At 42.3% G+C, this 15,778-nt stretch overlaps 1 protein-coding gene across 6 annotated transcripts in view; it reads right to left on the bottom strand.

The window, feature by feature from the left end:
* Window positions 1-15,778, bottom strand: part of LOC137372300 (partitioning defective 3 homolog B-like) — a 1,025,472-nt gene that overhangs the window by 422,773 nt on the left and 586,921 nt on the right. For all 6 annotated transcript variants that reach the window (XR_010975414.1, XM_068036099.1, XM_068036101.1 and 3 more), the window contains one exon: window positions 14,390-14,596. Coding sequence is in view for 5 of the 6 variants with exons in the window: in XM_068036099.1 (XP_067892200.1) it covers window positions 14,390-14,596 (207 nt within the window). In the remaining variant the exon portion in view is untranslated. The remainder of the gene's footprint in view (window positions 1-14,389; window positions 14,597-15,778) is intronic.

Genomic DNA, 15,778 nt, shown 5'->3' with positions numbered 1-15,778 from the left:
ACACTCAGTGCAGTACTGAGGAAATGCTGCGCTGTCAGAGGTGCCAGCTTTCCACTGATATGTTAAACCGAGGCCCTGTCTTCCCTCTCAGGTGCAAAAGATACCATGTTATTATTTTAAAGAACAACAGGGAAGCTCTCCTAATGTCCTAGCCAATATGTATACCTCAATCAGCATCACGAAAATACAGACTACCTGGTCATTATCACATTGCTGTTTGTGGGAGCTTGCTGTTCGCAAATTGGCTGTCGCAGTTCCTACATTATAACAGTGACTACAATTCACAAAGTACTTCATTGGCTTCATTCAAAGTAAATTGCTTTGGGATGTCCTGACTTTATGAAAGGCATTATAGAAATGCATGTTCCTTCTTTCTCTTTCAGTAGCATACATCAATTTTCATATATTACAATGATTTTTAAATACTTTGTAAATTCTTAAGTCATAAAAGGTGCTACAGAAATGTAAATCTTTCTTTTTGACTGAGATGCGATACCCGGCCTATATTTTAAGAACTGAGTGGAGTGAAGGAGGTGGTGGTGGATTACATGGAACCTTAGATTCTATTATTTATCAAAACTCCAAAATGCTATCAACTACGATTTCAACGTCATCTTAAATAAATTACCAAAGTGTTTTATGAACAACTCGACACAGTTTTACTTTCTTTCTCATGCCTTTACCGTCCTTTGATTCAGTTCAAATATTCATTTATGAAATTACAGTTCTTCAAACTTTATCAGGGACAGTTGTCTTCAACAAAATTCTTCAGTGGTATCAGTAAGAAGGTTGAAATTTACAATGCCCAAAATAGACTCAAAGAAAGCACACAAACATCTCAAAATATATGTACTCAGAACTCAGTGCCTAATCCAGAAGGATGCATTCAAAGGAAAACAAAAACTCCAAACAGGGTTTGCAGTTTTAAAAAAAAATTAATGCATAGATAGAGATGGTGTCAAGTTTTAGAAGTGACCATATCTGAATCCTTCACTGAGCATGTAAACTGCATACAACACTCTGGCTATTGGTTTCAGCCATGACATCAGCAAAAAGATTAAGGAGTGATTCACTTGAGGTGTTTTTATGCTCCATATGAACCTCCACCGCCCTACTTCATCTAACCCTATAAATATGTCTTTTCATTCCTTTCTTCCTCATGTATTTATTTTGCTTCCCTTAAATGCATCCAGGCGATTTGCCTCAACCACTTCATGCGGTAGCTGGTTCCACATTCTAACCACGCTCTGCATAAAGAAAGGAGATATTTCTTCTGGTGTGGAAATCCAGAATAAGGAGGCATAACCTTAAAATTAGAACTAGGCTGTTCAGGGGTGATGCCAAGAACCATTATTTTACACAAAGGGTAGTGGAAATCTGGAACTTTCCTCCACAAAAACCTGCTGAGGTCATTGAAAATTTCAAAACTGAGATTGTTGGGTAAGAGTATTAAGGCATCTGGAACCAAGGTGGGTAAATGAGGCTGAGGTACAGATCAGCCATGATTAAATTGAATGGTGGAAATGCCGAGGGACCAAATGGCCAATTCTTGTTTCTATATGTTCTAATTCGGCTAAGAGCAGGGAGTTAGACTAAACATAGTTTCTTCAAAGAGCTGGCACAGGCACAATGGGCTGAATGGCCTCCTGTGCTGCATCATTCTATGATGCTATAACAATAATAGAATGGCACATGCAAGCCTTGGAGCAGCTGCACACCTACCCCACTGGTACCGTTTTACTTATAATGCAACTGCAGTACATAATTGATATGTTTTGGTAGCTGTTAGGAATTTAGTTAGTACTCTTTGAAAGTGATATGTTCTGAGTAAATATGTGCATGGTAGCTTCATATTCAACTTTTATTTTTGAAAAATGTCTTTGACTGATATTCGGATGGGATTTTACTATGTAATGAATTGTAGGCTTGCTGATGTTTTTTTAATTCATTCTGTGAACACGTGCATCACTGGCCTAGGCTGTCATTTATTGCCCATCCTAGTTGCCCTGAAGAAGATGGCAACGGGCCTTCTTTTTGAACCGTTGCAGACCATGTGGTGAAGGTGGCCCTACAGTACTATAAGGTAGGGCGTCCCAGGATTTTTTTTTTTTAAAGAGATACAGCACTGAAACAGGCCCTTCGGCCCACCGAGTCTGTACCGACCAACAACCACCCATTTATACTAATCCTACATTAATCCCATATTCCCTATCACATCCCCACCATTCTCCTACCAGCTAACTACACTAGGGGCAATTTACAATTGCCAATTTACCTATCAACCTACAAGTCTTTGGCTGTGGGAGGAAACCAGAGCGCCCGGCGGAAACCCACGCAGTCACAGGGAGAATGTGCAAACTCCGCAGAGGCAGTACCCAGAACTGAACCTGGGTCGCTGGAGCTGTGAGGCTGCGGTGCTAACCACTGCGCCACTGTGCCGCCCAACGATGATGGAAGAATGGCAATATATGTCCAAGTCAGGATGGTGTGCGACTTGGAGGGGAACTTGGAAGTTATGGTGTTTCAATACATCTATTGCCATTGTCCTTCTAGGTGATAGAGTTGTGGATTTGGAAGGTGCTGTTGAAGAAGGGCACGATAGGGAGAGTGTACTCCTAATCTCCAATTCATGCTTTTAGAGCAAGGTCTTGGAGGCAGGGCAAAAGGAAGGAGGATTCCAAGTAGGTGCCAAGGCTCAGGGCACCATCATCCATAATCCAGTGAACAAATAATTTAAATAAAAGAAATGGTATGAAAAAGAGTAACCTGGAACACTGCTTCAAACTAAATTGTGAATAGGGTAAGAGGAGATAAATTTAAAACAGTAATAGGAAAATCCAGGTCTGCCATCAGGAAATTCCACGCACAAAGAGAGATCAATACATGAAACAGACTTCCACCTAGAGTAGTGGAGGTGAAAATTCAATAACTAAACAATAGAATGTTATGATAAGTGGATCATAGGGATGGATGAACTAAGATGAGCTGGATGGCCTTCCTTATCCATTTTTATCTTGCAATCATCTGACAGAATTGGGCGTGGCCGTGAAACCCTTTCCAGGTGAACAGCCTGTTGACTAACATTGGGTTAAAAATGTGAAAATGCCCATTTTATGAGAGGTACAAGCAGGCACCTAGCACATGCAAAACTATATTCCAGTCACAGTAACCACCTTCAATAAAAGGATGAAAGAAAACTGGGATTAAAACCAATTCAAGATGAATACTATCTTTTATTAATATCTAAAAATAATGGATTTTGCACCTAAATAAAGCTTAAACTCCTTCAACAAAATGTATATTTTTAATCTATACAGTATGTGTTATCCTTTCGTCGACTATTCAGTAGAATTTCTTTTTCATATCCGTTCATGGGATGTTAGTGTCACTGGCCAGGCCAGCATTTATAGCCCATCCCTACTTGCCCTTGAGAAGGTGGTGGTGAGCTGCCTTCTTGAACCCTTGCAGTCCTTGGGGTCTAGGTACACCAACAGTGCTGTTAGGGAGGACTTCCAGGATTTTGACCCAGTGACAGAGAAGGCCGATGCTGAGGTCGATGCCAGGTGGTCCGTCGGTTTCATTCCTTTTCTTTGAGTTTGTAGCGATTTGATACAACTGAGTGGCTTGCCATTTCAGAGGGCATTTACGAGTCAACCACAGGGGTCTGGAGCCACATGTAGGCCAGACCAGGTAAGGACAGTGGATTTCCTTCCCTAAAGGACATTAGTGAACCAGATGGGCTTTTACAACAATCGACAATGGTTTCATGGTCACCATGCTAGCTTTTACTTCCAGTTTTATTAATGGAGTTCAAATTTCACCATCTGCCATGGTGGGATTCAAACCCATATCCACAGAGCATTAGCCTGGGCCTCCAGATTACAAGTCCAGTGACATTACCACTATGCCACTGCCTCCCCCTAAAGAGAGAGTAATTAGAAAAGCATCCTGGGCTTCACAAATTGAGGCACTGAGTAGAAAAACAGGGAAGTTAGACCGAACCTTCACAAAGCTCTGGTTAGGCCACAACTACAGTATTGTGTCCATTTCTGGTCACCGCACCTCAGCAAGGATGTGACCATCCTCGGGAGGGTATAAGACTAAGGTAACATAATTCCAAGCCTCCATATTATTGTTGGGTAATCACTTAAGATTCTACCTTAACTTGTCTGATAGCAACAGGAATAGACTATTCAAAAACCTGGATGCCCCTCAAGCCTGTTTCGCTATTCAACATGATCATGGTTGATCTGTATCTTAACTCCCTCGACACACCTTGATTCCATATCCATTAGTACCCTTCCCTAACAAAAATCCATCAAGAGCAAAGTACTGCGGATGTTGGAAATACTTTTTTTTTATTGCTTCATGGGATGTGAGCATCGCTGGCAAGGCCAGCATTTATTGGCCATCCTTAATTGTCCTTGTGAAGGTGGCGGCGTGACTCAATAGATCCGACAGCTTCTGTGGAAACAGAAGCAGAGCTAATGTTTCAGGTCGATGACTTTTCGTCAGAACTAGGAGTACTTAGAGATGTAACAATTTTTAAGAAAGCCGGGGGGGTGGGGGGGGGGGGGGGAGAAGAACCAACGGGAAGGGCTATGATAGGATGGAAGACAGGAGTGATTAAATGATGAAAGGGATGATGGTGCAAGGTAAAATAAGACAGTAATGGGACAACTAAAGAAAGAAATGTCTAGAGGAGGTGTAAATGAGAATAGCAGATTCATCACTAACAGCTGCCGTCCAAATAAAACAAAATGGGGGCAGACATTCTCATCTGAAATTGTTGAACTGAATGTTGAGTCCCCTGTTCATCTTTGAAACTGCCACAGTACTGCATTGAAGTGTCAGCCTAGATTTTGAGCTCAAATCCCTGGAGTGGGAATTGAACCCAGAGCCTTCTGACTCAGAAACAAGAGGGCTGCATTCAGTTCTTGTCTCGAAGGTGCAAGCAGAAACAGATAAGCCTTAGCACTGGTGCAGAGAAAGTTGCAATGTTGCTTTAAGTAAATAGGGCCCGAGGTGGGTGACCCGAGTCAGCTTTTGATTGATGATCTATTAGTGCGGTATCTGTGTCAGTGCACTGCTCCCCAAGCTTCATAGCTAACTAGGAATGAAACACTGATGTTTGCTACAGTATGAAGATCCAGGTCCCTTCTCGCAAAAAAAAACAGATTGCAGAGTCTTCAGTTCTTTTTTGAGTGAAGATCAGGTCTGGAGTTGCATGCCCATCACATCTGTGGCCAACATGGCAGAGGCTACAGGCAATATGAGGCGTCAGCTGAGCCTCAGTGGTAGCACTGACGTGTCTAAGTCAGAAAGTTGCACGTTCAAGTTTTACTCCAGAGCCTTGAGCCCAAAAATCCAGATTGACACTTCTGTGTAGTACTGAGGGAGTGCTGCACTATCAGAAGTGCTGTATTTTGGATGAAACTTTAATTCAAGATCTTGTCTGTCCTCTCTCCTGGTCCTATTCAAAAGAGAACAGAGTTCTTCCTGATCTCTTGGCCAACAAATATCCTTCAACGCACATCGATTGTTCGATGATCCAGTTGTTATCCCACTGCTGTTTGTGGGACCTTGCTGTGCATAATTTGGTGCTGCGTTTCCTATATCACAACAGTGACTATTTCAAAAAGTACTTAATTGGCTGTAAAGTGCTGAGGTCAAGAAAAGCAGTACAGAAATACAAATCTCTCTTTTTAACATCAGATCTAGACCTGATCATTGGTAAGAAAACCATGGTAATTTCAAGGGGTGTGAGTCCCTCATTAATTTGGCAGGAAATAATTTATTTTGAACCAATTCACCACCCAAAAAAAACTGTAAATTTATTCATGGATATTGGAACACAATATACTTCCTGACTGTCCCTAAATATTCTTCATAACAGAGCAGCATTTTGTGGCCTCGCCTTTCAATACTTGTTATTTTGTGATGGTATTGTCCAAACAGTGCATAAATAATTTAAGGATTCATAATTGAAGGGCATTGACATGGGATTTGTATTTCCACAATGTTTTTTACTTGGCCTCACAAATGGGAATAAAATCCTATTTCTTTGTCTTTCAGAATGTTTTCTGATTTTAATAACTGCCAGAGCTCTATAAATAAGTAATTGTGTTTGTTTATATTTTGTTTTAAAGAGGAGTGTTATAATCATGGAGGGACATTTAATATTCTCATTTATATCATGTGAACTACCGGTCGCGTGTCTTCAGAGGGACCTGCCAACTGCTTTTGTAAATGGCCTTAATGTAGCTATTAACTGCTGAATTTACAAAAGGCTTTGTCAGCCTTAGATGCAATTCCCATCATCGACAGGTCACAGAGCTAATGTGAACCTGCAGTTCCGCAACTTGAAGACGCATGAGAAATTCTAACAGCTTCTGTTTTTAAATTGTCGAATTGGTCACTGCACAGCAAGAAAAGCCATTGTCTCAGTTCCACAACCAGTAGCACGTCTGTGCGCGCAAGGGGCTGAAAACGTGACCAAAAAGTCAAGGAAGAAGACCTTTGGTAGACTTTGCGGGAGAATCTAGTGGGCAGGTACAAAAAAAATTTAAAATGTTAATGCAATGTTAGCCTTGATCCCGAGGGGTCTGAGCTATGCGGTGGTGGAAGCCATGCTTCTGGTTATAAAGCTTTGGTCATATTGCACCTGGAGGACTGTGTTCAGGTCTTGGCACCACACCTTAGGAAGGATATATTGACCTTAGTGGGGGTGCAGTGCAGATTCACCTGTATGACACTGGGGCTAAATGGTTAAATTATGAGGCAGGTTACATACACTAGTTTTGTATTCCCGAGTATAGAAGATTAAAGGGCCATCTAATTGCGGTGACTATGATTATTCAAGAATAGTCATAGCATAGATAGAGAGAAACTATTTCTTCTGGTGGGGCAGTCCAGAACAAGGGGACCTGATCTTAAAATTAGAGCTAGGCCATTCAGGGGTGATGTCAGGAAGTGCTTCTACAGACAAAGGGTAGTGGAAATCTGGAACACCCTCCCTCAAAAAACTGTTGAGGCTGTGGGTAATTTGAAATCTATTAATCTCAGATTTGAAATTTTTTGTTAGGTAAGGGTGAATCAAAGGTTACAGAACCAAGGTGGGTAAATGGAATTAAGATATAGATCAGCCATGAGCTAACTGAATAGTGCAAGAGACTCGAGCAGCTGAGTGGTCTCCTCCCGTTCTATGAATCATATTGCAACAAACTGCAGTAATGTGTGATTTTCTTTTATTTTAAAGATTGTATTTTGTTAAATCATTCATGGGATGTGAGCATCACTGGCTAGGCCAGCATTTCTTGCCCATCCCTAACTACCCTTGAGAAGGTGGTAGTGAACCACCTTCTTGAACTGCTGCAGTCCATCTGGTGTAGGTACACCCACGTGCTCGTCAGGGGGGAGTTTTAGGATTTTGCCCAGCGACAGTGAAGGAACAGCGATATAGTTCCAAGCCAGGATGGTGTATGGCTTGGAGGGGAACTCGCAGGTGGTGGCGTTCCCATCCGCCTGATGCCCTTCTTCTAGGTGGTAGAGGTCACGGGTTTGGAAGATGCTGTCGAAGGAATCTTGGTGAGTTGTTGCAGTGCATCTTGCAGATGGTACACACTGCTGCCACTGTGCGCCGGTGGTGGAGAGCGCGAATATTTAAGGTGGTAGATAGGGTGCCACTTATGCAGGCTGCTTTGTCCTGGATAGTGTTGAGCTTCTTGAGTGTTGGAGTTGCACTGATCCAGACAAGTGGGGAGTATTTCATCACACTCCTTGTGACGCCTTGTCGATGGTGAAAAGACTTTGGGGAGTCAGGGGGTGTTAGTCCCCGCAGAATTTCCAATGTCTGAACTGCTTTTGTAGTCACAGTATTTATGTGGCTAGTCCAGTTAAGTTTTGGGTCAATGGTAATCCCCAGGACATTGATGATGTGGGATTCAGTGATGGTAATGCTGTTGAATGACAAGGGGAGATGGTTAGGTTCTCTCTTGTTCAAGATGCTTTATTAACCACTCTCTCAACCTGTCTGCCACCTTCAATGACTTATGCACATATACACCCAGGTTCAAGATGGGCCCCGCCATCATTGAGGATGAGAATTTTTGTGGAGCCTCCTCCTTCCATTCAGGATGTGTCAGAACTACAGAGCTTTGATCTCTTCCGTTGGTTGGGGATCCCTTAGCTCTGTCTATTGCATGCTGCTTCCACTATTTAGCGTGCATGTAGGCTGGTGTTGTAGCTTCACCAGGTTTGCACCTCATTTTTAGGTATGGCTGGCACTGCTCCTGGCATACTCCCCTGCACTCCTCATTGAACCAGGGTGGTCCCCTGACTTGATGGCAATGGTAGAGTGAGGGATTTTCTGGGCCAAGACGTTACAGATTGCAGTTAAATTCAATTCTGCTGCTGATGGTCCACAGCACCTTATGACTGCCCAGTTTTGAGCTGCTAGATCTGTTCTGAATCTATCCCATTTATCATGGTGGTAATGCCACACAACACGATGGAGGGTGTCCTCTGTGTGAAGATGGGTCTTCATCTCTGCAAAGACTGTGCAGTTGTCACTCCTACCAATACTGTCATGCACAGACGACAGGCTGGTTGGCGAGGATGAGGTCAAGTAGGTTTTTCCCTTGTGCTGGTTCCCTCAACAACTTCAGGACTCAGCCAGCTCAGTAGTAATTTTTTTCATTCGTTCGTGGGATGTAGGTGGTGCCAGCTAGCCCAGCATTTATTGCCCATCCCTAGTTGCCCTCGAGAAGGTGGTGGTGAGCTGCCTTCTAGAACCGCTGAAGTCCTTGGGATGTAGATACACCAACAGTGCTGTTCAGAAAAAGAGTTTCAGGATTTTGACCCAGTGACAGTGAAGGAATGGCAATATAGTTCCAAGTCAAGATGGTGTGTGGCTTGGAGGGAAACTTGCAGCTGGTGGTGTTTCCATGCATCTGCTGTCCTTGTCCTGCTAGGTAGTAGAGATCATGGGTTTGGAAGGTGCCGTTAAGTCTTGGTGCATTGCTGCAGTGCATCTTGTAGATGGTACACATTGCTGCTACTGTGCAGCAGTGGTGCAGGGAGTGAATATTTAAGGTGGCAGATGGGGTGCTTCTGAGTCATTCTTGGTGATGGACATTGAAGTCACCTACCCAGAGTACATTGTGTGCCCTTGCAACACTCAGTGCATCTACCAAATGGTGTTCAACATGGAAGAGCATTGATTTATCAGCTGAGGGAAGGCAATAGGTGGTAATCAGCAAAATGTTTTGTTGCCAATGTTTGACCTGATGCCATGAGACTTCATGGGGTCCAGAGTCAATGTTGTGTCTGGAAGGCTGTAAGGTATGATTCAGTGAGTATAACTATGTCAGGCTGTTGTTTGACTCGTCTGTGGGACAGCTCACCAAATTTTGGTACATATCCCAGATGTTAGTTTTAAATGATCAATTAAGCAGAGTGTGCCTTTGTCATTTCCTGTACCTAGGTCGGTGTCGGATTTATTCTTATTCAACTTTTCTATAGCGATTTGATACAACTGAGTGGCTTACTAGGCCGAGGGCAGTTAGGAGTCAACTACTTTGCTATGGGTCTGGAGTCACATGCAGGCCAAACAGGGAAAGGACAGCAAATTACCTTCCATAAAAGCCATTGGTGAACTAGATGGGTTTTTAAGACAATCTGGTAGTTTCATGGTCATCACTACGAAGACTAGTTTATAATTCCAGATTTATCTAATTAATTGAGTCTAAATTCCCCCAGCTGCCTTGCTGGGATTTGAACTCATGTCTCCGGAGAATTTGTCCAAACCTCTGGATTACTAGTGCAGTAAAGTTACCACTATGCAACGTTCCCTGTAGCATACTGGTGTACATAGTACAATGAAAAGAGTCAGGAGAATCATAAAACACACAAAGAAAGGGACAATGTATATAGCACAAGGAAAGGACTCAGGAGAATCATAAACCACACAAAAGAAATCACTGTATATTAGCTCTGCTGCAAAAAATTAATTTGTTGTGACCTTGTCTATAGATTTAAAAAAATTAATAGCAGCAATGTAGAGTTGAAATCATCATGTCTGTCATATAAACAAATGTTAGCTATTACACCACAAGTGGTTTATTATAGGAGTGATTTTCATGAATATTGAAATCCTACAACTCAAAAGAAATGAAATTGCTCATGAGATACCAGTTTCTTCTCATGTGTGAAATAAGCCAGTAATCAACTGCTAGTGATATGAGGGAGGAAAGGAATGGTAAGATAAACCATGTCTATAACCCTGTCTTCAATGAACTAAAGTGCCTTTGTGATGTATACACTTGCTATCTCAATAGCATGACGATTTGGCACTGCAACTGAAAAATAGTTTCCATGTTAATAGATATCTAGTGAATTATAGAAAAATTACTCAAATAATACAGGAACTGCAAACCCGTCCTTGATAAACCTCTGGGCCTGACCCAACCACGTCCTTCAACGATTGTCACAAACCTTTTCCTCAACATCTATCCTAGTTCTAAACTGCAAATTATTAATACTGGTATTCGAACATACAGCATCTTATCATACTGAAATGTCTGAAAGTGCTTTCACATAGTGAACTGTTTTATGAGTGCAATGACTGTTGTCACGTAGGCAGCCAATTCTGCACCATCAACATCTCACAAACGATGAGATGAATGACCAATTATCGCAACCCCCCCCCCCCCCGACCCGCACTGCATCCCCGCCAACCCCCCCCCCACCGCCTCGCCAGCAGTAATGTTTAGAGAGGAATGTTAAACTGGCAATGGGATAATCATACAGTGTGAAAGGAGCCCATCATGCCTGTACCAGTTCTTTAAAAGAGAAACTGATTAGTGCCACTCCACACTCTTTCCCCATAGTCCTGTAAACTTTTCCTTTTCTAAAACTCCCTTTTGAAAGATACTATTGATTCTGCTTCACCACCCTTTCAGGCAGTACATTCCAAATCATAACAGCTCACTGCATAAAATAAAGTTATTTTCATATCTTGCCTTTTTTTTGCCAATTACGCTAAATCTTTGGTTAGCAACCCTCCTGCCAGCTGCACCCTACTTACCCTATTAAAGTACTTCATAGTTTTGAATATCTCTATTAAATCTCCCCTTAATATTCTCTACTGTAAGGAGAACAATCCCAGCTTCTCTAGTCTCTTCACATAACTGAAGTCCCTCATCCCCAGTACCATTCTGGTAAAACAGAAAATGCTGGGAATACCCAGCAGGTCTGTCAGCATCAGTGGAGAGAGAAACCGAATCAATGTTTCATGTCGATGACCTTTTGTCAGTTGCATTGCAGAATTTACCATTCTGGTGAATCTCCTCCGCAGCCTCTCCACAGCCTTGACCTCTTTTCTAAATTGTGTTGCCCAGAATTGGACACAAGATTTGAGAACTAACCAATGACTTATAAAGGTTTACCTTAACTTCCTTGCTTTTGTACTCTTTGTCTCTATTAACAAACCTAAGGATCCCATATGCTTTATTAACAGCCTTATCGACGTGTTCAAAAATTTGTATATGCAAACCCCAAAGGCCCTCTGCTCTTGCACCCCCTTTAAAATGTCATCATTTAGTTTAACCTGACTCCCCTTATTTTCCTTCTAAAATGCATCAATGAATTCCCTTCTCTTATTCGAATATTAGCACTGGATCTTTTAACACCCACCAGAACAGGCAATCAGGACCATGGTTTACAATTTAAAAAAGGATACAGAGGCACTTCAGAGAGTGCCAAAAAGATTTGAAAGGCTGATAACAGAACTGAGAGGTCATATTTTTCAGGAAAAGATGAACAGGCTGCTCTCTTTTCTCTTGAGAAGGGAAGGCTGAACGGTGATCTAATAGAAGTCTTTAAAATTATAAAAGATTTTGTTAGACTAGATACCAAGAGAGTGTTTCCACTTGTGAGAAAGAGTAAAAGTAGAGGCCATCAATATAAGATAGTCACCAAGAAATCAAATAGGGAACTCAGAAGATTCTTTATATAGAGAGTGGTGAGAATGTGGAATTAGCCAACAGGGAGCGATTGAGGTGAATCTAATGGATGCATTTAAGGGGCGGCTAGATGAGCATATCAGAGAAAAGGGAATAGAGGGTTATGGCTCATGGAATTAGCTGAGGAAGGATGGGAGGAGGCTCGAGTGGAACATAAACACCTGGCATGGACTGGTTGGGCTGAATGGCCTGTTTCTGTGATATATATTCTATGTAATGCTAAGGTTTCACATGACATTTGAGGGACTGAAATTCTTCCTTTGCTTCTCGTTTCAATTTCACCTTGCTCTAAATGTCTCCACATCATCTCTTAATACACAGCGTTGTTAAGGATGTCAGTTTCTAAGGAAGATGGGGAACAATATAATAAAAAGTTTGAAATGTAGAAATGCTGAATACAGAGTTTTAATAGCAACATGTACTGTAATTTCATAATCAATTCCAATGTGTTTTGATTGCGGGCAGGTTTTATATTCTTTTATCACAATAAAATAGTGACGGGTTAGCAGCGATAACCTGGGAGCACCAGACAAAGGAAAATCAAATGCGAAATTGTCAGAAAGATTTGAGAGGATGAAATGACAAGAGCATTTTTGTATGGTGGAGGCAATTTCAATCGTGGCTTTCAAAAGGGAATTAGATAAGCAACTAAAGGGAAAAAAAATTGCAAGGTTATGGGAAAATGGCAGGGGAGTGGAATCAGATAAATTGCTCTTGCAGAGAGCCAGCATGGGCTCAATGAGCTAAATGGCCTCCTTCTGAGCTGTGACCTTTCTATGATTCTATCTGGAAATCAGGAACTCTGTCCCCCAAAAGCTGTTGAGACTGGAGATCAACTGAAAATGTCAAAACTGAGATTGACAGATTTTTCTTAGGTAAGGGTATTAAGGGTTGCAGAACTAAGGTGGGTGAATGGAGTAACGATTCAGATCAGCCACAATCTAATTGAATGGCGAAATAGGATCGAGGGGCTGAATGACCTACTCCTGTTCTTCTAAGCACATGTGAATGATGGAGTTTGTGTAATGTGAAGTCAGTACAGAAACATATGCTGTGGCTCTAATTAACTACAAAACAAATTAGCTATCACAATTCAGGAAGAATGCTACTAAAGACTGTCATGCAGACCCCCCACCTGCCAAGAATGAGGCACATTAATTTTGTCATGTGAACATTGATTTGAAAACTGTTGCTGAAGTGAAGAAAGGACATGTTTAAAAAAGAAATCACCAGGCCCTTGGCTGGAAAGACATTTGCATATTAACAGACAGTGCTTGTGGAGACAAAGGGGTTACTTCCCTTATCCAATTTAACCCACAATGGACTTTGAGCACCAGACATTGAAGGTGAGGGAGTTCACCTTTCAGGATCGCTGCTGGGATGGCCGAATCCACAAACGGACGTGGACAGACCAGCTGGTCACGTGACAAGGCTGCTTGGCAAGCTGTTTTTTTCTGAATTGTACGAAGAGTTTTGAACAGAGAGACTGCAGTATGCTCCTGGACTGAAGAAGACCTCTCCTGTCTGGCACTCCCTCTCTTTCTCACGGAACACCAAGTCCACTGAGACACATGAACCCCAAGAGAGAAAGGTCTCCTACAGCGAACAAGGTTTAAGAAGCATACTGGGCCCAACCGAAGAGCAAGATCTGCCTACAATCAAGGACTCTGCAGTGAGCTCGAAGAACTGTAACAAAAACCCTCTTCAGAGATGGCCTCAAACTTTTCCACTTTATTTTTCTTCTGCTTTTTTCTGTCTCTATCTGCATGTGTGTATCGTGTATGCATGCTAGCATGGGCGTGTCGTGTATCTGTAGGCATTAACCAAATTAGAGTTTAAGTTTAATAAATTTCTACCTTTCTTCTTTAAACCTAAGAAAACCTGTTTGTGCTGGTTTCTTTGCCTTATAATTGGAAAGCAGTGAACAAGGATTCACCAAGGGGGAACTAAAAACACAATGTGTTTAAAATTAAACCCTGTTACAGTAAGACCAGGTGAAGGCTGCGAGGGAACCCTAGACCACTCAGTAACAAGAGAATTTATCGATCCGAGGTGATAGTTTACACGTGCTGAAAAATTCCTGGACAACAATCTTACACCCCAAAGCTGGACAAGATACGTCTGACAGTGTGTTAACAGTCAGACTTGAAGTTCAAGTCAAAGAAATAGAAAGGGGGGTAAATAGTTTCCGGTCAGTTTTGGTGCCGAATTCCAACAAACTCAGGTGGCATCATGAACCATGAAGAGGCCAAGATAAAATATACAGAAGGAAAAATCCTCAGATTCTTTATCTACAATGTGATACCAGACTGTAATAAAACTTTCAAACCATTAATAACAAATAATGTGCATATTGGAACACTTACCATCATCTGGGATTTCTGGTCCATCGTAGGACTTGTCAATTGCAGCCCTGAAGCTCTCGTTGCAACCCCGGCCTCGGACCATGTGAGGCCGGGGTCTGTGGAAGGGGAGCTCATTCTTCCTGACCTCAGCAACGGCTGTTTGCAAACTCTCAAGAGAGCTAGACTTCTTCAAACCCAGCATGGGGCCCACGTCTTTCCCTGTGGAGTCTGGTTAGGGAAGAAAAAGATAATATTTCATATGTTTGACCCAAAATCCTGTGTCTCTATTGACACCACTGTGCCAGCCAATGATTTGGAGGTGGGGCAGAACTTACAGCTGGGCTCACAGCAAATGCTCTATTTTACAGCAACAAAAGTTCACTTACTCAGTAAACAGATTCTATTTAAACAGTGTACCAACTGCAAACCGTCTTCAGGATCTAATTAAAAAGTCTATCCAAGCTACAGCAAACAGAACTCATGAGCAAAACTGCAGCAACATCTCCCAGTAAAAGCAAGATTATTTCCAGAAAAATGCAGTAAGTGGAGGCCAGTTCCATACAAATTATGCAAAATCAGTTCCAGTCACTTGCAGCACTGTGATCTTCAGGTGTGATTGAAGGGGTAAATGACTCAACGATCCCCATTCTGGCTCAGAATTGTGGTGTCGCTATACGCAGTCCCCCTGATCAGGTATCTTTGTTTTCCAAGAACACAAATAGTAGACTTTTTTGAAAGATTCTTTTTATGAACCATAGGGACCCGGGTTCGATTCCGGGTACTGCCTGTGTGGAGTTTGCAAGTTCTCCCTGTGTCTGCGTGGGTTTTCTCCGGGTGCTCCGGTTTCCTCCCACAAGCCAAAAGACTTGCAGGTTGATAGGTAAATTGGCCATTATAAATTGTCACTAGTATAGGTAGGTGGTAGGGAAATATAGGGACAGGTGGGGATGTTTGGTAGGAATATGGGATTAGTGTAGGATTAGTATAAATGGGTGGTTGATGTTCGGCACAGACTCGGTGGGCCGAAGGGCCTGTTTCAGTGCTGTATCTCTAATCTAATCTAATCATAACCAACTAATTGCACTTTGTAAGTGGGAATGTTTTAGGGAATTGAGCTCAGAGGGCTGTGAACCAACTAGGTGCCAGCATCTGAATGAGGGAGTTGTACGTTCAAGTCTCCCTCTCGAAACCTGAGCAGAAATATCTAGGCTGACACTGACAATGCAGCTCTTCCTCATTACTGCACTGGGAGTGTAAGCCGAGATATTCATACTCCCAGTGTAGTACTGAGGGAGTGCTGCACTGTCATAGGAACAAAGTAACAGGAGCAGGCCATTTCGCCCCTCGAACCTGTTCCACCATTCAATGAACAGAATCATAGAATGGTTACAACACAGAAGGAGGCCATTT

This window comes from Heterodontus francisci, chromosome 7, assembly GCF_036365525.1.
Source record: "Heterodontus francisci isolate sHetFra1 chromosome 7, sHetFra1.hap1, whole genome shotgun sequence".
Classification (NCBI taxonomy): Eukaryota; Metazoa; Chordata; class Chondrichthyes; order Heterodontiformes; family Heterodontidae; genus Heterodontus; species Heterodontus francisci.
Note: the sequence above shows the minus strand (reverse complement) of the source record. Positions and strands in the feature narration are given on the sequence as shown.